Source organism: Vanessa atalanta, chromosome 2, assembly GCF_905147765.1.
Source record: "Vanessa atalanta chromosome 2, ilVanAtal1.2, whole genome shotgun sequence".
Taxonomy (NCBI): Eukaryota; Metazoa; Arthropoda; class Insecta; order Lepidoptera; family Nymphalidae; genus Vanessa; species Vanessa atalanta.
This window is the reverse complement of record NC_061872.1, coordinates 8192248-8214768: the sequence shown is the minus strand read 5'-3', so window position 1 is coordinate 8214768 and position 22521 is coordinate 8192248. Positions and strand designations below refer to the sequence as shown.

At 35.8% G+C, this 22521-nt stretch overlaps 1 protein-coding gene across 3 annotated transcripts; it reads right to left on the bottom strand.

Annotated features, from left to right (window-relative positions):
• Window positions 1–566: 566 nt before the first annotated feature.
• Window positions 567–22227, bottom strand: LOC125068687 (regulating synaptic membrane exocytosis protein 2). 3 transcript variants are annotated; one of them, XM_047677977.1, is made up of 23 exons: window positions 21791–22227; window positions 17766–17970; window positions 16485–16983; window positions 16054–16074; window positions 14137–14675; window positions 13496–13712; window positions 13225–13386; window positions 12877–13013; window positions 12329–12574; window positions 12076–12210; window positions 11668–11826; window positions 10774–10851; window positions 10564–10681; window positions 9452–9579; window positions 9249–9360; window positions 8475–8661; window positions 6506–6636; window positions 6218–6364; window positions 5908–6052; window positions 2477–2639; window positions 1850–2047; window positions 1404–1538; window positions 567–814 (listed from the first exon to the last, which is right to left on the bottom strand). In XM_047677977.1, exons 1-23 carry the CDS (start codon window positions 21898–21900, stop codon window positions 812–814), a joined length of 3975 nt encoding a protein of 1324 aa, XP_047533933.1. In that variant the 5' UTR covers window positions 21901–22227; the 3' UTR covers window positions 567–811. The 3 variants fall into 3 exon arrangements, with proteins under 3 accessions (XP_047533933.1, XP_047533924.1, XP_047533942.1); XM_047677968.1 differs by lacking the exon at window positions 16054–16074 and having other exon boundaries at window positions 6506–8187; XM_047677986.1 differs by lacking the exons at window positions 10564–10681; window positions 10774–10851; window positions 11668–11826; ... (5 more) ...; window positions 14137–14675; window positions 16054–16074 and having other exon boundaries at window positions 6506–8187.
• Between the last annotated feature and the right edge of the window lie 294 nt (window positions 22228–22521).

The window sequence follows — 22521 nt, the reverse complement described above, 5'->3', positions numbered from 1 at the left end:
CTAACTTCGTTTCAATGTTACTTTTAAATAAGAGCAACGGTGTTTCGCATATAACGGATTGAGAACCATTGGGAGAAGTAGGTACATTCCATTTTTAATATTTACTTAATCGTATTATGATGCTCGGCCACCCATTTTCCAAGATACATAGGACATGAATTGGATAATAGAATATTAAATGTTGGATTACTATTTATATATATTTTTTTGTATATATATAACTTCTATGTCTCTCGTTTTCAATAGATTTTCACGTACATAGGCGTTATTATGTAGCTCGTATAGATATTATGAATAAAGACCAATTATATACCAACAAAACTATATAACATTCACAAAAGTAGTCTTGAAACTAAATTATCACAATTCTAAATTTCTATGTTCGTTGTAGTAGTAGTTTTTATCTTTAAAATTAAAACATTACTATGTAACGCTGAATAAAATATGATTTAGTATGTGTGTATTGCATGTAGTTATCATGTTCACACAAGGAAGTTATGTTGGGAAAATAAAAAAAATACTTAGCATTTGGCTTTTAATACTTAATTACATATTATCGAGTACACTATACATTTTATTTTCTTGCTATAAAATGCTATCTATTCAAAACTCCGGTAGGCATTCCAAAAGAAAATAATAATACAAATAATTTACATACAACTTTCGTTTTATAGAAAATTACCTATGTTCAAGATATTTTGCAGTTTATCATGATATTAAAGCAGTATCACTAAATGTATTTTTGGACAAAGTTAATATTTATTGTATTGATATAAGTTCGTCGAACACACTAGCCACTGCTGCACTTTGGTTACTGAAAACAAATAAACGTCTGAATAAAATTTACAAATAATACATAAGTAACATGCAATATTAATCTAACAACTTCAAAAAGTGCTCAGTTTCAGCCCCTAAATTCTTGCAATTTATGTATGTTCAGATAGAACAGTTTTATTTACGAACCGATAAAGTACTCTAAAGTTTTTTTTTGTTTAATTGCAAGGTGTTCCCATCTTTATTTTATACATTAAATAAGTTTTTATTTGAAGCGTACATAGAGGCAAATTTTTGAAGTCAGCTTTATTATTTTTCGATAAAAATATTTTATTGTACATTTACGTGAAAGGATTAATCTAATCCTTCCTCCTCCTCCTGTGCATATTTATAACAGGATATATACAATAAACTAATTTATTAAAAAAATAACAAATACTTAATATTCTTGTGCGATAAAGTTGTATACTAAAAATAACAAAGAGTTTGCAATTAATTAATTTAGATTTGTCTTTATAGGATATTGTAAACGTTTTTTTACTGTGATTACAGAATGTACTTAGATCAATTTATATTAATTTGAATTTGGTTAAATCATTATAGTAATCATTTAATTAAATATATATTACCAGTGACGTTGTTCCGAATAGCTTGTACCATCCGATGACGATGTTGGAGAGATTGAGGTCTTCTAGCATAATCTGCGCCACACCCATGAAAACTTTTTTTCCCTCTAAACGACCGTAATCGCCCCATACCGTTACCTGGGTATAAGCAAAGGAAATTATTATTTTTCTATTAATATAAACTTTTATAAAATAAAACTTTAATAATTTATTTTATTTTAAATGGACCTGAACATATGTATATTTCTTTATTTAAAAAAATATAATACAGTTCGAAGGTTAACAGTAAATTAACTTTAAAAAAAAGGTTGGTCGAACTTAAATCCGCAACCCTTGGTAAAGTTTCTATCTATTGGGTTATCTCGGCACCATATTATACGTATAAAAAAATGCCTTTTGGTTATTCGGAATGCACTTCAAGAGTAGAACTAATTTAAAAAGTTACTTACTTGCAAAACACATCCCTTATAGTTTTCCCTAAAGGTGAGTGTTTGTTGATAGAGTGGATCGAGAGTGCGTCGTGCTGTAACGGTCTTTGCCTTGGCGAGACAGCGTTTGCCGCTCACTACGTAGACCTTTACGTACGGAGCAGGCAGAGTTCGACTTCCTTGTTTAGCTTGCAGCCCTCTCGCACGAATTACCTCCACCTTTTTGAATTAAATTATGACACTACAATTTGTTGAAGTGGTATGATCAATGATTATGTCATTAGAAGGAAATCTTTAAATTATAAAAAATTAATGAGATAGAGAATGCTATAGATGTTATAAAAATTACTAAGCCATTGTGTCTGTTCGAACTTATATAATTAATAAAACTATATTTTTATCTGTGTGAATGGTAGGTCCTAATAATATCGTGACGTGACTAATCCGCAATTAAGTTACATTATAAACTACGTCACAAATAATTGGAAGGGAAAATTAGTTATGTAGTGTGGATGTGAGTAATAGTCTAACAATAAAGGATTTTGTAATTATCTTTTGACTTTTTTAATAAAAAATAATTTATCACTATGATTCTAAAGATGATATGCTATGATGATAAAGTTATTTTAAATATAACATAAACGTTACCTCCAGAAATCCTTTTTGGTAGCACATGGAGAGCTGTACATCGCCTAATGTTGGCGCGCCAAGAAGCTGCCTTCCGACCAATTGACCCGGACCCAATCCGTCTATAAAGTCCGATAAGCCACCGCCATCAGAAGATCCCGAACCTCGCATCCCAGGGGAAAATCTGTTTGTTGATATTAACCGTTAAGATACCAAAATATTTATGAGTAAGTATAATTAATGTGTCAATTTGTAATTTTTTTAGTGCAAAAGAGATACATTTATTTCATTAGATTTCATTTTACTTACCTTAAACTATTAAAGAATCACATAGAATATTTTAAAGTATTCTTAGGAAAGACAAAGATATACTTTTATATCAGTTTGAAATTATAAGCATTGGTTTTAATTGAAACAAATAAAATAAATAAAACCAAGTTTTGTTTTATAATAAAATATTGAAAAAAAAGTCTATATTTTCTATAGACATTAATTGAAACGTAAACAAAACTCGGATTTTTGCTAATACCGGAATTGGTACATAGTAAGTAACAAGTAAGACTTAAAAAAAACAACATTGATACAATAGTGAAGAAAAGGGCGGTAGTCTTTAGATGCAACGAATGGCTTTACATTTTATTGGGAACGGGTGTATGCAATAATTACTTATCATTGGGTTACAGTAAAGAATAATAACTATGTCTAGAAGTCGATACTTTAGAGCGGGTATAATAATTATATAAGGATAGTGTCAGATTATCTATATATCTAATTATCTATTCTAGTAGCTGGGTTTTGGAGATTACATTAATTACACAGTAACAATCAAATTCAATTTACAGTTGCTTTCTTTATATACTTTAATATAATAATATATTGCAGGTATTCATGTACAATGAATATATGCCTATTAAATACTAAAAATCCTAGATAATATATTTTAACTACAAAACACTGAACACCGCAGCGCTGTCTATCCAAAATCATAAACTACGAATCGATCGAACTTGAGTAACGTGACAGTTGCGTAGCAAACCTCTCGTGATTATAATTACTTTTTAAATTTTGTAGAAACCGCAATTTTTATCAGTATTATAGATCTTCAACCCAAGCAGTCCTTGATACATATTGCTGACTATGAGGTGATAAGCATGGTCGCAGTTATTATCTGATAAAATATACCTGTTTTTAAGGAATTTAGGTTACGTTATAAACAAGAAACATATTTTCTCTGTTATTATAAGTTTAAAAAAGCTCTTTATGTTTTAGCTTTACGTTGAAAATGTAAGAAGTTAAACACTCAACGATTGTTTTAACCTTATAGTGTACAACAATGACTCACTAAACGTTGCAGCTGCTTTAACTAAATGAAACGATTTTAAAAATGTCAACGTAAAAAACCTTTATAGGTTTTATTTATGATTTTAAAACAATTAACTAAAATACGACTCAGATTTCAACATTTTAAACTGGGCAAGTACATATAGTACCATTTTCGTAGCCAGGAAATTATTCTAGGTACGAAATACGTCGGAAAGGTTGAATATTTCGCTTTATTTATAGTTCTTTAAATATTTTCTCCCTTAAACTCTTTAATGTTTGTTTAAAATTCTTAGAAGTGCTACAATTGTATTTTAACGCAAAAGGTATTTTATTTATTTGGGAGAGAATTGTATAAATATGTATATTGACTCGGAATTATTTGGATTATAAAACATCATTTTGGAGTAAGGTGCCGGAGAGATCTGTGTTCACTTCATCATACACGTAATGGCTTTGGTTAAGTTTTGTAGGAAACTTATGACACACTTGTATTTATATAGATTTACTTAATCCATCTAATACCTATACCTAATAAATATTTTAAACATCTGCTATTTTGAAAAAACATATATGTTTGTATTAAGATAATGTGATAATTATGTTCGTTATTAATTCAAATATTGAACGTTACAATTTATACTTCACTGTGAGTATTTAAATGGAATAAATATAATAAGTTTCGTAAAATGACGTGATTAATAATATCGTGATGCATGCATGAATGAAAAGTAAAATGAGTGTACAATAGATAAAATGGAAGACAAACGATCCAGAACAGTAATGTGCAAACATCGTTAGGCTTTCAGGCAACATTTAATTACCATCAACATTCGTGCAGCGTTTACAGTAAAGCGCCATAACACCTGCAATACTTCTGAAAATTTAATTTTATTGATGAAAACTGTCAAGACCACCGTTTGATATACCTTTTAGATCCGAGTGGGTGCGTTGCCTAAACGTGAAAAGACGCGTGTGCGCTGAACGGAATATAGTGAAGTAAAAAACACCAATACAAAATGGCATCATGCTTACAAGACGAAGGCGTAAAGAGGGATTAGAGGAGAAGACGCGAGTAACATCGATGCACACAGAGATTTGGAGCTGCGAAGGACGAGGCGAGCGAGCGACTTACGAGGATCCTTCCGAGCTAGATATGGAGGCGAGGCTGTCGGAGTACACCTCGTGCGAGCGCTGGAAGGAGGTAGTAGCGGCCCCGGAGCGCTTGCGACGCGCGCCTTTCCCGCCCTCTACGCGACAGATGCGTCCGTCGCGGACACGCAACACATTCAATACCGTAATATATTTATGCCAATTACATTTACTTTACAAAAATATTTTGAATATACATATATATCTTAAGTTAATTATTCCTGAAATATAATTATCTCTATATTTAATCATATTCGATTTCATTGAGATTGTTTTGTACATTCTAATTGTCAATCAACATTGTCTGCCCCGGATCGATCGATACTTTTCGAACGGCTTTCTTGATGTGTTTGCGCCACTGTTTAATTACATGTTTCGTGGTTTCTGCTTTATATTGGTGTTTCGTATATACGATATTACGAACGGAGTTATCATTAGCAAAATTAATATATATATTTTTGCAAATGGATAGAACTTAATAGTTCTATCCATCATAGCGAAATAAATTTTCTTCTAAATTATAATACAATGTTTTTTTTTATAAAAGTTTAACCTAGTTTCCAAACCATGTAGTAAATTATTTGATAGTATCAGCATTTGAGACAATGTTGATTAAAACAAACTTTATGCGACAATGTATGTTTTGTTTTTATTTAAAAATGAAAACGTTTATACCAGAGCAGTGAAATTATCTTTTATATTTTTAAAACATACTCGCTCGTTTATAGGCCAATACATTTACCAGTAAAAGCTCTACATAGCCGACGCTGCAAAGCAACATTACAGATACATCTATCGAAGTGTATTTTCGGTGCATGCTGTGTTATATTACACATTATACATTAGACGTAGACACAGGTTGTCCTAACTGGCTGCCTAAATCGGATGATTAAACAAATTGAACATAGCGCGTCGCGTAAGATCTACCGCCTCAGAACCCGCACTATTGTGTCAATGTGACGGGTATGAGCGCCGCGAACCTGCCGTCGTCGTTCTCGCTCGAGGCTGAGGAAGCTCGTGAGACGCCGGTACCCCCCCTCATTTCCCCGGGCACCACTTCTTCGCTGCGTTGAACCGTGAACGAATTTTTCCCACGTTTACCGAAACCTAACCTTCTTTTCCTTCCTGTCGATCAATCCACATCACTTAAATATAGCATTTTACCAGTTTTTGTAATACAATATTTAATCCTAACATATTAAATACAAGTTATTTATGTAGGATACGTTTACGACATCGGCATTTCGGCATCGACAAACGGTTCCTAATAAAGCTTCTACGATAGTTTACCTGTGGCTGATAGCTGCGAGGTCGAGTTGCTTTTCTTCCCCATACCCGGCCCGAAGTAATCTCTTGGTTCAGCTTTAAGTAGAACGTCATCGTTGGCAGGTTCTATTTCACTGGTTCCGCCGAGAGCGGTGTCACTGAGACTGCCGTCTTGAGGTGTATGTTTTATAGGAATTATTATTTTCATAATAATATATCAAAGTGTATTTCATTAATTTATAATTTTCAAAACCTTATAATTTGCGAGTACAAATTATGTAATTGAAAAATTAATGTAAATTAAAAATTTACCTGCTTTTTCATCAGGAGGAACATCAGCATTGCTAAGACTTCTGGTGAATTGTCCTCGCCTTGACTCGCGTCTCTCGAGGGGCTGTTGTTGGCTATGATTACGTCCATTCTCACGTCCTCCGTAATCATTACTGCATTCCAAGTCAGTGGTATTCAAGTTGATTTCAGAATTTTTGTTTGTAGTTTCCATTGAAGATTTTTCGTTAGTTCGTGAATTATGCTCCACGTGTCGCGGCATTCGGGTTTGTTCAGCAATAGTAGAGTCACCATCCCCAGGAAGGTATGTCGTCGCTTCGGTAGTTTTGTGATGAGTGTCATCGGGTGGTAAGTGCGGGGCGTCGGATGTAAGCAGACCACAGGGCGAGCCGAGGTTCGTGGGAGAAAGACCAACAGATAAAGAATTAGCCATTTTACTATAATCTGGGATTAAATGGTAGGTTTCAGCTTTAGGAAAAGCCGGGGTGTAAGCATTCTCTTCGATATACAAGGGGTTGTTTAATGAGTTATCTATACTACGCTGGTTAGGTAAGGTCTTTGGAGTGTTATGACTTTTTATATTATAGGATGGTGTTTTGGTATTGCTTACATTTTTACTATAATTACTATTTATTTTATAATCCTTAACATGGATACTTTCAGGTGCTTGGTTATATACATTGGATGCGTACATTTTCTTAAAAATTGTACTACATTCATCTGGTGTTACAGGTTTTGAATTAGAAGGAGAACTTCTAGTTGAAACGATTGAGTCTGAATGACTTCTAATTATTTTACCAGGTATTTTGTATTTTTCCATATACCCAAATTCATCACTCGCTGCATTATATTCTGAGAAGTCAATTTGATCTTTACAATTTGTTCTTAGATCTAACGATAAAAAAGTACTCCTATCGATATCTCTAATTAAAGGGCAAGAATGAGAATTATTGTGCAAATCCAAAACTTTAGGACTTAAAGTTACATCCCGATGTATGTTATAAGGTTCTATGTCTAAGCTATTTTGTTTTTCGACACTAATGTGTATTGTAGTTTCCGGAATGCTATCATCACTTGCGTAACCGTGATAATGGTGATTGTATTCATCTGTATTTGTTAAATGAGTATCACGGCTTAAGTCACCTATATTGGTTTCGTTTGCATCTTCAAAAAAGGTGACATCGGGCAATGTTCTTGTGTGTAGTTTTTTTATATTATCTGTGTTTAATATTTTGTTTTGTAGTCTGTTTAGTTCATCATATCTTTGGTATAAATCGTTTTCATTCACGTTGTTTATATTTTGATAGTAAAGAGGCTGTTTCTGAAATTTTCTTTTAATAGGATTTTTCTGTACTCGTATTTTACAAGGTATATGAAGTTTATCGGTATTACAATAAAGTGATTTATTGTGTTTTGTTTCATCATAATAACTATTTAGTTCGAGATTTTCATTGTACCTATTACTTAATTCAGTTAAGCTTTTAGGACAGGCACCGGCAGAACGACTGCGTGCTAAGGTGCGACGTTGACGGCGGTTGGGACGCACACGGTGCGATTTTTCCGATGGTGTTATAAAACTGTATGGCAAAAAATGCCGAGTACCGTCAGATATCCCGACCGCCGACTGATCATAATGATACTCAAGGGCGGATGGAGAACTATCACAAAAGGAGGATGTGCTATAAGTGGGAAGCGTTTGCGTCCGGCTGTAAAGCATGGAAGCAACCAATAATAAATATTTTTTTCATGCAAGATAATTTGTTTCGATATTAATATTTTTTAAACTAAACGAAAAGCAAATTAAGATGTTTTTGGTTTATGTATTTTGGGTCACATGTAGGTGGGAGAGGCCGAATATAGTATATTGTAAAAATCGATTATTTTTTTTGTGATATCTGAAGTTCTGCTCGAATTAATAATTTCTATAAGTTCAAAAGTTAGAGAAAATGTATATCATGAATTAATAGTAGAAAACTATTCAATATAATGTCACCTTAGCATCCTTGTGGGACGAGGTCGTTCGGATTGCGTACTGAAAGCACTAGAGGTGACGGAGGCGACAGACTCGAGGTCTGAATCGGCGGCGGTTGCGTCCGGCGAGAGGCGACGCCGAGGCGCCCAGCCGCCGCCTCGCGCCGCAAGCTCAGAGTCAGATAGCCCTGCATAGTGTCTCTCCCAGCCTATATAATTTTACTGCATTTGTTATACTATCCACAGTTCGTGGGACGAACCAGATTGAGAATAGACAGGCCGTCTTCAGCTACCGCAAGCTGTTTGTATGTCTATAATAATAGGAGTAATATGTGTGTGGTGTAACTATATCGCCAATTATATGACCTCGATATGACCATTTAAGAATTTAAGATAATTCTCTAAAATTTACATGTTACTAATGAGCTATGTCGTCTATGTGGTTAGCGATTTCATCGGTATAATATTATTTGTTTTCTGTATTATGTAGATATATATCGAGCATACTATGTGAAAACATGTAAGTATATGTGTAGTCAATGTTTTAATTTCAGCATTTCCTCCAAATTTTGAACACAACTTTAAATTTGGATGGATCCTTTTTTAAAGTGCTATTGCCTATATTTTTCTTTTTGAATGTTGAAAATATATATTTTTATTTTGTAACAAGTGACACGACGATTTGAATCGACATTCATAGGATTTTTTCGGCATGAACAAGCCGCTGCGTTTTCGAATAACGTCAGAAGTTTGCAGATGACGACGAAATAGCAAGTGAAGGTATGGATGTATTGACCTTGTGGCGTGCTGCGGTAGGTAAGTGTGGCGCCAATGTGGTGCGGGGCGATCCACTTACGTTCTTCAAGATCCGCAGACACTTGCGCGCGCATCGCCCTCTGCCCACTCTGCTGCACATAAAATATTCGTTACATTTGTCTATAACCACCAAGAGCGACTCTGAAACGATGTGATCGCAATGATTTTTCTGGTGCAGCATACCTGGTGTGGTATTTGCGGCAGCTGTCGCTTCTTGGGGCTAGTGGTGGGAGTGGCGGTGGCGGAGCGGGATTGGAATCGCGGCGCGTACGCATGCGTCGGTAGCCGGGTGTCGCCCCGCTCCTCACACACTGCAAAGTAACGTAAGCTGCTTTCCACCTTTTAGTTGCAGCAACTTTGACTGTTTCAATATCGACCCGGACTAAAGTAAACATCTGTTTCTACTATTGTTTATCGATGATTTTTTTAAGGAAATTATTGGAAAGTATTGAAAATATCTTTAGTTATAGTTATGACCAATGACAAATAATATAAGACTTTAATCGAAGTAAAACACCGAATAAGTATATAAGTTGAAAAATAACTTACGAAGTTGGCTTTGAAAGAGAATTAAGGTAGTAAGTAGAATGGCATGCAATCATAAACACTGTGAGATCGACGAAAATAAAAGTTGCATTCATGAGGAATCATGATTACAACGTATCATAATTCGAGTGGTTAGCGTGCTCTTAGGTACAGGACGAGGGCGGAAGATGCGTGAAACAAAAATGAAGGAAGGTAGAACAGTAAGTGGCAGTAAAGTGGTGATGATCGCGATACGTGCAAGTCGCGACGATGTGTTCCGTGCGGGGTCCGGGCCCGCGGTCTACCGTGGCCGAAAACCTCCGCTATACGTCGCATTATGAGTGGCATTAGTATACACAGCGAAATTGTAGGACCACGATAAGGAAACAGAAATATTTTAACGATTTACCAGAACATTTAAAGTTTAACTTGTACATACCGATGTTGAGCTTTAGGAGAAGAAGACGTGTCATTGTATGCGTTTAAGTAAACACAAACGCAAATCTATACTTGGATCATGCTCAATTCGCGTAATTTCATAGCTGTATTAATTTTGCGAGCCAACGATTATAGGACAGTTGGGTCGTAAAATTACAATATAAACCTGCACGCCTTCAAAACGAAAAGGCTAGATCGTGAAAATGTATACCGCATTCTCCAGTCTCAGTAGAAAAACGCTCCTAAATAACAGAGTCGATATCGGGTAAACTTCTGTGATTCAAACGGAAGTAGCGATATGAGTAGACAGTTCCGTGTTGAAGTGACCATACGTAAGGCGTGTGCGTCGTGGGCGGCGTAGCGCGGCACGGACGCGGGCGGCGACAGCGAGCGCCGCGGCGACGCGCTGCGCCCGCCCGCCGCCGACTGCGAGCGCACGCCGCACCCGCTCTGCGGGTACACGATTAAGATTGTTTTGTCAATTATATTAAATTATTATTTTGATCATGACTCAAATTTAAGTATCTAATACTGAGTCTCACTCGATCTCTGGACATGCCGGCGGTTCTCACTCGACCCGCTGGTGACATGTCCCGACGACTACATCGCGTTCCTTCAATCTAAAAAGCAAAATTTTGTATAAATAATATTATTACACTACTGCACATAGCATAATATGTGTGTGTGTGTATGACAAGTGGTTGCATATGTTTATCTTGTGGGCAAGCTTAAGTGCATTATCTATTCCCTTAGTCTATTCTCATTTCATCCGATTGGATATCAAATCCAACTTGTACAGAGTTCTGACTTCCGTTCGTCGTTTTTGTGTTTTCAGGGTGTTTTCAGAACGATTGTTGTGTGATGTCTTGTGCTATATCTTCCAGTCTGCTACTGAGAATTTCTCGACAAAATAACCCAATAATTTTTGATGGCCTAACCCAGGGTTTGAACTCAGGACTTCTAAGTCACTAGACCGACCAACCAGTCAAATTACTATATAACTTGGTGATAGGGTTATATGCAAGCTCGTCCGGGTAGGTACCCTGTGTCTATGGGCGGTGGTGATCACTTACCTACTACCCATATAATTAAAAAAATATTAAATACAAAGATTTAATACAATAATGGGTCTATAAGACGATTACCTACCACGCGACTATAGTGTTCACTTGCCACTTGTTCGCTTTCTCAGCAACCATTTAAATTCAATATGCAGGATTATTTAAGTCATTTTTTAATAAAACTTTTGATGTAAAAATATCCCCTGGCTTATAACTTACGAAGGCTTGGTTGTGGAAAGTATCCACTGTCGATGAGAAATACATTACCTTACGGTGATTTTGCCTGGTGTATGCTTTATATCTCTTTTACAAATCAAGTTGGTCCATCAAAGTTTTAGTTGATGACATTTACGTCATTAATAACAATGAAGTAACCTCATGAGGTGGCGGAGGACTCGAGCTAGAGGCGAGGCTGGAGAGTGAATGATGTCTGCGAAGGTCGCACTCGCTTGGAGTGTCGGAGTCTGAGAGACGCGAAGTCGACGTGGAAGGCGGCGACAGGTGCTCTCCGTCCACGTCATCGTCGCGGTACCGCTATTACGAATAAAGATTTTTTTAATTTTACAATTGTATATTCTCATATAAAGATATTATGACAAAAAAAATATTTTTAAATTATGACAGTTCAAGAATGGTAAGATCATGATTGAATTCTCCAATCTTCAAAGCACTGAATTTTTACAATATGAACAGGAATCCGACTTGGTACATTTATTGTACATTGGCATTTTATTTTACAAAGATCTTTGTATATACATACATAGTAGATACATATCTACTTACACCATAACCAACTATTTCTTCGTGTGGTTTCAAGATGTGCCAGGTAGGTTCGTGGTTAATAATATTATCCAAATCAAGGAGAACTTCACCGAGGAAATCGTTTGGGCCGTAACGATTTAAGTCCCATACAGTGACCTGATCAAAAGAAAATATTATAGATGTAAATATTTTAAACAAAGAAAATATTTTAGGCAAAATTACAAAAATCTTGTATCTAAATAATCGCAAGTATAAGATTATTTTATATCCTTACCTCAAGGGTTCGTTTCTTGATATCAGTTATTCGTATTCCACAATATACAAAGGTCTGATTCCATCTCGGTTCCAGCGTATTTGCTAGGGTCTTAGTGCGGCGTTTGCTCTTTTCGCTTTTATCGGGCAGCAGAAATACTTTGGCATACGGACATCGCGGAGAACCATCTGACCTGGGGCTGAGACCAGTTGCTGATAGCACCGTTACAAGCAGTTGCAGTGCCGGGATGTCGAAGTTTACTTTTAACTATTTAAAAAAAATATATTTTGAATTTGTCCCATTTATAACAAGTCGTATTAAATAATTAAAAAAGAATTCAAACTATACATTCAAATCTGCTCACGTATTTAAAATTGATGGTGAACTAAAAAGAACACATCAGAACTTATATGAACCCTGAGAACATTATACTCCATTTTGAATAAACGGAGGTGACATCAATGATTATCTTTTACTCCCGCCTTAAATTGGAGCTTATTATAACAACGTATTAGTATTAGGCAGTAGAATAACTGAGGAGTGGGTGGTACGTGCCCAACCATTATTACCTGAATTCGACCGGCGACACTGATGTTACTGTGGTTGTGTCGCGCGGAGCGGCGGCGGGAGTGGATGTCGGGTGAGCCAGGTGAAGTCACCAAGACGCTCGGCTTCTCGCAGCCACCCATGATTTCAGTGTACACTTCTGCATAATTATTGTGAAGTTATGATTTGGCATACAATCCCGAAATTCTGAGTCTGAATCTCGGGTGATATATGGATACATGTGTGTTAACTAAGTGGTTATTATGAAATCAAAATTAAATAAATTAGCTTAAGAATATATCTTTTCAATATATTATTTTATCATCAAAACATTTCCTGGCGGTGAAATGTGCTTTGAACAAAAAAGTCACCTTTATGCGCTCTCCAAGATTGGACAGTTCTGTTGGGAGCCAGCGACCGCGATACTACGAGCTCGACATGCGAGTCATGTTTACTGTTGGCCACTATTGTAGCCACTTCGTCTGCTGTACGACCTTGAAGCGCATATCCATTCCACTGTAGTACTTCATCTCCTGAAGAGGTAAACGTTATTTTAGATAAATAATAACAATTTTTAATAAAAGCAATTCAACAAATGTTGATGCATAATTACGATAAATGTTATTAGTTTATGTTAATAACCTATTCTTAGCTGTCCTTCCAAGTCTGCAATCGAACCTTTTTTCACTTTTTCAACGACGGCACTTCGTGTACCGTCTGGTAGAATTTTTCCTCCAACTACTTTCAGTCCTAGAATTGCTGAAGAGTAATTGGAACTTCCTTCCATCAAACTCTTTCGCAAAACCATATGGCCGATCATTCGCGTTCCGTCAGCGGAGACTTGCCAGTTAAGTGGGAACTGTCAGAAATGTAACGCGCTTAGGATAAAGTCAACATAAAAAAATTATATCACAGTCAGCAAATTTGGCTAAAAGTGTGTCGCAATTACGAAAGTGCACACTTAGTGAAACGAATCATGCCTGCGAATGCAATCATGCTGCAGCCAAACACTAATATCCTATGCCATATAACCCGCATTCATATTTTCCATTGTTTTTGTTTACTATAAAAGTTAAAAACTACGTAACTTTCTGTTTATTTGAACTTCAAGCCGTTAATATTTATGGGCACGTATTTAAAAAAAATATATTTATAATATTCCGAAATTCAAAAAGTCATTGATAATTGAGCTTTGAATAATTAAACTTTGAATTATTTTCTCGATTTAAAAGCAAGCTAATTACAACCCATAGTATAAGAAATGTGCAATATTCATTATATACCTTAGGGCAATCGCCCCTGTTCGAGTCTTCGCTGGAAGTGAAAGTGCTAGACGTATCGATGCCCGAGTCTTTGGTAGCAGAGTCCTGGCTAGTCTGTCTCTCGGACTCCCAGCGCAAGGAGGCCCAGTCATGCGGGCCACCAGATGCATCGCGACCCCCACGAGGGAACGTCGCAGCACCTTCGTGGCCGTCGAAGCGGACTGTTTTTTTTCTCCTTTCCGTGAAACGTCTGTTATCGGAGGAGTCTTCCCACAAGTAAGCACTCTTATATACGGCACGATCAGGACGCGGACCCCCGTCAGTGACATAGGGTCGCAAGTACGAGCCCTCGCCATCGTCACGGGCGCGCCACCGACAATCTGTGACCGAGTCGAAGCTACGACCGCCAGCCGGCGCCGTTCTTGCCGTATCGAACGCTCCGCGCGCCTCCGGCATGTACGAAGCCGGTGAATGATTAGTGAAATTGTAATAATTGTTGGTAGCCACGCTGGTACTGCGCAGGTGTGGGTTCCGAAGAGATGAACACGCCTCAAGTTGTCCTAAGAATGACAACGGTTAAATAGCAACTAGTCGAAACGGGCCAATGTTCTTTAACCGTCCAACGACTTGCGCGCCCGTACGCGCCCGGAACCAATAAATTCAATATTCAGATACTTATTGTTTAATTTGTAATTTAATTTGAGTAGAAGTTATATTGTTAGACATTTATCACGGTGATAACTTGAGAACGATACGACCCTACGTTTACGTTATTAGCACAAAACAAATTAAACGCAAGTAAAGCGGTGAACACGCAAAAGCGGAAAGAATGTGTGACAACTTATTTAAGACTAATAAAGTAATAAACAACCGTTCCAAAAAAATATTGCAACAAAATCTAAGACATTTACATTGAACCAAGTATGTTACACTTCTTTTCGCCCAAACATGCATTGCTTGAACCACAAAAAAATGTCACAGAAATTATATTTGCCTTCTAATCTGATCAATTGTATATTTATCTCATCTTGACAAAAATTATTCAATATGTATCAGTTATTTCGTCTCTATATAACGTTGTTAAAAATTTAAGTAGTTGTTTGCACGCATATAAATATAATGATTTCAAGACAAAGCAATCGGGGGATAGTATATCATAAAGAACGTTTTAAACAAAAGAGATCCATGACCAGAGAAGATGCATTTATCGCAACGATATATACATAAAAAAGGAACGTGTTAATTTTGTCTGGTTCAAGCAATAAAAAGCAGAGGTACACTCATATATGCTAAGATATCTTATTTTATTTATCTGCTTAGATACACAAAATCAACATTTATAGGTTATTTCATATTATAATCATGTACTTCTGCGAAAGATGATTTTGATGATGATAATGACTCAAGTATTAGGAAAGATAGAAATTTAGTTAAATTTAATAGCGATCACAATTGGCCGACCAAAGAAGTAGATTCAACAAAACGAGAAACGAACAATAACAATACTGAAACATCTATAATATTTAGCTTAGTTTACAACGCATCATTTTCCCGAAATACGCCCTCTCACCGATAAAAACTTTTTCATTTTTTCATCTAATATCGCTTGGCGCTGGTTTCTGGTAGCTTCGGGAGCGCTCCTATCTCTAGCATTACCTGCGAACAGTTCAGGGCGAAGTGAGGTTCGAGAAGACGCGGCGCGGAGCACGGCGCGGAACCGGGCGTATAGCAGAGGCGCGCGAGACGCTCGCGGCGTTTTGAACATTATTTCATTCAAGAGTTTTTTTAACAAGTCTTGTTACAGTATGAATATCGACGAATGATTAACAACAATATTGTTAAACGTACATATAACAGGTAAATATCTGAAAAAAATACTATTTATATACAATATCAGTTAAACACGGTCTCAGAGAAATGATTAGTCAGAGTACTTACTTATTTTTTCTCTCATACATACTAAATGAACAGACATGATGTAAACATAAAATATGTATATGTACCTATGGATAAGTTTAGGTGCTCTAGAAAACAGACTTCTTTGTGAAGATTGGCTTATTCGTTTAGAACTTTTAATTAACCTGACACTATCTAAGAACTACAACCGTTAATAAAATTGTATACCTCGCACGGAACACCTTAACTTTATCGCTACAAAATGTTGAAAGATAATATGATATTATATTTTTAAACTTTTGATCAGAATTTTTATGAACGTACGTACTTAATACACTAGAGTTACGGTATAAATATTTGCGTGTTGTAAAGTGTAGCTGTCGTGTGGGTGACAAATAAAAATCGCTTGGATGGAAGGGATTTGTGACGACACAGGTGGGATAGAGTGGCGCTGGGAGAGCGTGCGCACTTACCACGGTCGCGATACTCGTCGTTCTCATCGGAGATACACTCCGGTACCTCATCGTCCGAGGAGGACGAACGAGGCGGCAACGGCGGATGCGACCCGGGCGTGTGCGGCAGTGGCAGCAGTTGTGTGCCCTGAGGTGGCAGCATCTGGATTCCTGTGTCTTCAACACCGTAAGATGCTTTTTGTCTCGGGTGTACAAGATGTGGATGGGTCCGGGCCAGTCCTTCGAGCTCCCCGTAACACCGTGCTTCCTGTTGACTGTACTGCCGTCGCAGTGCACTACCTGATCTTTGTAAAGGCTGATTTTCCTTTTCTGCGGCACTGTGGGCCCTTTCTAATTTTGGTCTCTTATCCAATGAGGTATCCCCTTGAGGTGGTAAGCCTCTCAAATCTGATTCCATGCGCCAAAGCATAGAATCTTGACCGGCACTTTTGTGTATCCATTGACCAGTTTTTGATAAAAGTTCTTGTTTTTTGCGACAAAGTATGCAAACCCATATAACCTGTAATTTTATTTACCTTGAATATCCTTGCAGCTACTAATTCTAGTAGGAAAATAGTAATATCCAGTATTATATGCTTCATTAATATAACAAACATAATATATATAAAATGATACTAAAAAAAGTGTTCTGATGTTTTATATGTTCATAATGAATGACATTGTAAGTTAGCTGGTCAAAAATTATTTAGTATTGAGTACCTGTGTTGATATAGTTTTAGCAACAAAGTGCGAACGAATAATAAAAAAAACGCGAATGAAATAAACGTAGTAAGTATTTTGTTAAGTATTCGTAAAGTTTAAGGAGTAATCTTTTCGCCAGATGCATAATGCGAAATTATTTGTTTTTGACCATAAAATCTCGGTAAGGCCAATAAAAAAATACAGTTATTGAATTTTTTGGTCAAGAAATTCTCAGCAGATTTTAAATTCCGGTTAGAAGGTAGCTTGTACTGAACTCGGAATGTCTCTCTCCGATTGTGTTGGATTTGAAGAGAATAGAGAATGCACACAGATATGAATGTAATCAGTTAGATCACATTATCTGCCCTCTTTTTCTGTAATTCAGCAACAAATTTCCACACTTATACAAGTTTTTTTAATGATTTTTAAATTTGTTTTAATCAAACATACGACGTTTCCTAGTTAAATTATAAAAAAAATGTGTTGGTGTAAATTAATCTAAAATTTCTAGAGGGCATTATCATAGAAAAATTGCAAGCAAAGTGGCATTGAATTATAATAATATTATTATAATCTTAAAACCTTTATTGTTATAGTTACCTTGTTTGAGCGCAAAGTAACCTTTCCGCCACACCTCGCGCAGCAACGAACTCTGCAGTAGTGACAGGAATGGCCGACACCATCGGCAAACTTAGTCTTCAAACAAATGTGACAGGTGGCCGCGAGCTCTACGCCTGCTGCTCGTTGCATTTCATTCCTCGTGCGAATTGACTGCTCGAGCACTGCCACTTCATCTTGCTTACGTCTGTGTTTCATAAAGTAACTTATAGATTCGTAAATTAAAAATTCAACTAAAGTTCATAAATGTCCCACTGCTTGCCCTTTCCTTTTAGTGAAAAGGTTTGGAACATATTCCACATATACCACTTTGGTAGAATGCGGGTGTTTACCATAATTTGATTAAAAAATACAGTTTTCCTAACTAAGTTTTTTTTATCACAGCCTTGCATTACACCATGCAGCAGGTGATTAATTATAAACAAGCTAAGCTCATTAACCCCATATCCCAATATCACGAGTTTTTTTAAGGAGAAACCAAAGTTCATACCAGACTGGGGTTTACTCTTCCTAACTGTATATGTAAAATTCCACTTAAAATACCACACTTCTATAAAGAAGAAGCAAAATAATGTAGATAATATACAGGATTATTGGTAATTCGACGTATTCCCATTAGGAGGTATTAGTGGTGACTATTTGTGATAATTTTTACCCCCATATGCATAGTGGAAAATTGAATAATTTTTGAGATATTACGTTTTTTAGATTATATATTTCAAAAATGTATTTAAAAAAAAAAGTATCAATTAAAATCTATTTTCCTTTCTGATTTATAAAAACGAATAAACACTGGTTATTTGCCTTAAAAACAAAAAGAAGCAATACAACGGACGATATTAACAAATACAGCATAAATTATAGATAAATTAATCGATAGGTATAGTTAAGTACCATTTAAAGTGCATTCGGTACTTTCAATGGTATTTAACCTTCATGATTAAAATCAAACGAAATTATATGATTTTTTAATCAGATCAATCTGTACCGATTGAGATTGAGATCTGACAAAGCTTTATGTATTTTCATAAAACAAAGATGAAACATGGTTATAATATGATTTTCTGGTTACTTTCTGTTTTTCCTGTACGACTTTAAACGTTTATATAATTATTTTATGTATGTAACTAATAAAAGTTTAAATCTAATAAATTAATATTCGTTTTATTAACGTAATAAAGCTATTTATAAGATAATTTTTACATATATATTTTTTGAGTATTTCATTGATCAATATTTAACTGGTAACAAAATTGAACAGTATGCTTTTACGAAAATACTATAAAATCAGGCTCTTAAGCATTATATATTTTTAACACGACAACAACGACTTGGTGATAGGGCTTTGTGCAAGCCTGTCTCGGTAGATGTCAGTTTCACATATTCTACTGCCAAAAAGCAATACTTAGTATTTTTGTGTTCCAGTTAGGGAGAGCCAGTTTAATTACTGGCAAAGTTGTTGGCGTTGACGATGTAAATAATTTTTTTTACGGAGCTAATGTCCATTGACAGTGGCACTTACGTATTACATAAATCATTATATACATCATTATATACATCAGGTAGATCAATTGTTAAATTATTTCTAATTACTGCCTTCATGGTTTTCGGTTTGACCTAAAGGTTGACTAGCAGAGAATGCCTCCAGGCATTAAGTCGGCCTTTTGTCCCATTAACTTTGTGGTGGTCAATAAAGTATATAATAAAAAAAAAACATTTTCCCGTCAGACTACCAATAAAATTAAAAGATTTATAATTTATGAATTCCAGTCACTAGACTTTACTTATACTGATTATTACCCCCGCTTTGCTGAGCATTAAATGAAAAAAGACGGAAAGAGGATCGGAACTCAAAAAAGCTTATAGTACAAACACGTCGATTTAAAAATGTGTTTTTTAAAGAATATTATTTTGTATGCTTCATTCATAAATTGTAGTTTATCTGAGAACACATATTTTCGTGTAAAAATAATTTATACTGTATTTTAATTGCTTCGCAGATGATCTCATTTGAATTCACTTGAGTAGTCATTTTAATGCCAAAATTTTAATTTTATAGTATCTACAAAAGTCCTAAATACTATAATCTTATATTTTTAATAGTAATTAAAAGAACGTACATTGAACTAATTTATTAACAGATTATAAATACTAGTGTTAGCCCAGTGATCGAAACTCAAGCCTAACCGTTATTGAAAACTGCAGGAATCTTATATGAATATGAAGGCTTCAATTTTTTTTTCTCCAAATCATCGAAACGAAAAAAAAATTAGTTGGCAACTTGGTAAAGAATCGCAAAAGTTTAATTAATTGTTCTGTCATTGTCTATTTATATATAGATTTGATTAATACTCCCGCTAATGCATTTTAATTATATGTTTTGAAGTATTCTCTTTTAGTCAAAAATACACCTATTGTTTGACTCCAATTTATTTAATAAGTAACTACCTCGTGGACCCAATCAAAGTCGAGAGAATGATACACTTTGCGAAACGAGTAGCCTATTAATATTGGCTTTACATTTAAATTAATCATGAAACGATTGACAATTTTTTTAGGAGCCCCCTTAAATAAAAAGTATTTTGATTTCATTTTATTTGATGTAATTCTTATGCCTAACCTAGTGCAGGTCAGGCGTATCTAGAATTTAATATGAAAGAAAATATAAATAGTAAAGAAAAAAAATCATTATAGGCACGTCTTTAACAAATATACTGGATCGTATTTCATAACGAAAACAGTAGTTGATTATGTAATTATCTACGCTTCCGTTGAAATTACTTCAAAATTCAATAGCGTAATTTGTACCGACTCAAGGTATGCGACACAAATAAAACAATTAAGGTAAATCTGTACATGCTAAGTAAAAACACATAGTTCTAAAAACAAAGGCTCCTCAGGACACAAATTTATTTAAAAAAACCCGATAGTAACAAAACTATTGCTTAAATGTTATTACTTGAAATTTATTTCTATTTTAGAGTATAAAAGACGAACAGCAATCTATAGATAGAATATTTAGGTTTCTTTTGTCTTATAATGATTATAAAAACCGAATTATAATACTTTATTTAATACCCTGCCTCGAAAATTACTTACAGAAACATTCTTTACCCAAACAGAAATATATAGTTAAAAAGAAGTGAATATTACGAGCATACGAGATCGAGTATAGTGCGATACAATCTATTATTCACTTTTACATACATTTAGAAAATTTAGTACAAAGTTATGCAGTTCAGAAAGTAGGTCACTAAAATATCTTACTGCATCCACGCTCCCGCAAGCGAAGCGCCTACTTAGCGTCAATAACCACTAGTACTTCGTGCAAATGTCGAGCCAAGTAAAACAGAGATCAATAAACGTGTCCGAATTTAATATCGTCACAAATGCAGCCAAGTATTAAAATAATACGAGCAAAAGAGCGTTTTGCTCTGAGACTGTTAATTTTTAACGCGTCCTGAAACACACAAAGCAATAAGTTCATGAATGCGGTATAATTTAATTATTGCATTTTATTACTAATGCAGACTTGTTCAAATTTGTTATAATTCTACTTATTTTAGGTGATGGATAAATTAATTTGAATAGAAATATTATTTTTATATTTACCGTATAAATTATTTTGTCTTTCTAGACAATAACTTTATTATTCTATTTAACTATTATTCTAAAATACGCATAAAAATATTACTGTGCTAATCTCGCTCCTGGAATACGTACTTTTATACGTAATCACGATTGCTGGTTCGCGCAGATGAGGCACTGAATACACGTCAATACCCAGGTTCCATAACAATCAAACTTATAATAGCCAAAATACACTTGAGTTATTAAAGAAATAAAACGTTTCAACAACCAAATTATATTATTTGTAATGAAATAACATGGAAGCACGTTCACAACATTGTCACATATGGTGCAGTAAGTAGAAAGATATAACGAGCGGGGTGGGTGGGAGTTAGTGGAGGTGGAGGCGGACCGCGGGGCGCAAGACAAGGGCACACCTCATAATCTCGTGTTCTCGCTGCTCCTCTTGTCGCTGACGCATTATGACACCTTCGATGATCGCGCGCTCCTCGGGCGTGAGGTGCGAAAGGTCCGGCATGTCGTCCATGGCGGGCGGCGGCGAGCCGCGAGCGGTGCGCGGGCCCGCCGCGTGCTGCGGTGCTGTGCCCGCGGCGCGTCGCTTAGCGCGCCACTCGCTCCGGAGGTTTATTTAATAATGCCGGGGGAGCCAATAGCGCGCGACACTACACTGACGTCAGCGCGGCTATTGATCGTCGGCTCTAGGCCAACCCTAGCGCGCCGTCGTCAACTTACGCCCTTTCTCATCCCGATGCGTGCGCACCTTTTCCTCGTTGATACACCAAAGGGTCTATTTATATTTTCCTTGTATACTAATTAATAGTAACATTGTTTCATATCCGATCTTTAAACTTGAACGAATGCTTAATATAACTTATTTATTAAAAGTACACAAGGTAGAAAGCTCATGTTCAGTCACAGTCAAGAGGCGGAGGCACACATTCGCCTGGTACATGGTTGACGCGGTCATTGTGAAAGAGAGTTTGTACGCCGTCTCTCCAAGGATATTTTTTCGTGCGTATGCGCATATACTCATAATCTCTACACTCTCCCTTGTATGGCATTGCGTGTCCAGAAACATTATACATTTGAAAGATAATAAGTGGAAAACATACTAATAAGGCAAGGTACTTATATTTTTTCCAGGTGT

Excerpts from the sequence above, each read along its gene's own strand:
- LOC125068687 (XM_047677968.1), bottom strand. The coding sequence starts at position 21,900 with ATGGACGACATGCCGGACCTTTCGCACCTCACGCCCGAGGAGCGCGCG. Across the intron at positions 16,984-17,765 it reads TTACTTTGCGCTCAAACAAG|GTTATATGGGTTTGCATACT; the intron begins GTAACTATAACA and ends ATAAAATTACAG. Across the intron at positions 2,640-5,907 it reads AGCGAGAACGACGACGGCAG|ATTTTCCCCTGGGATGCGAG; the intron begins GTTCGCGGCGCT and ends ATCAACAAACAG.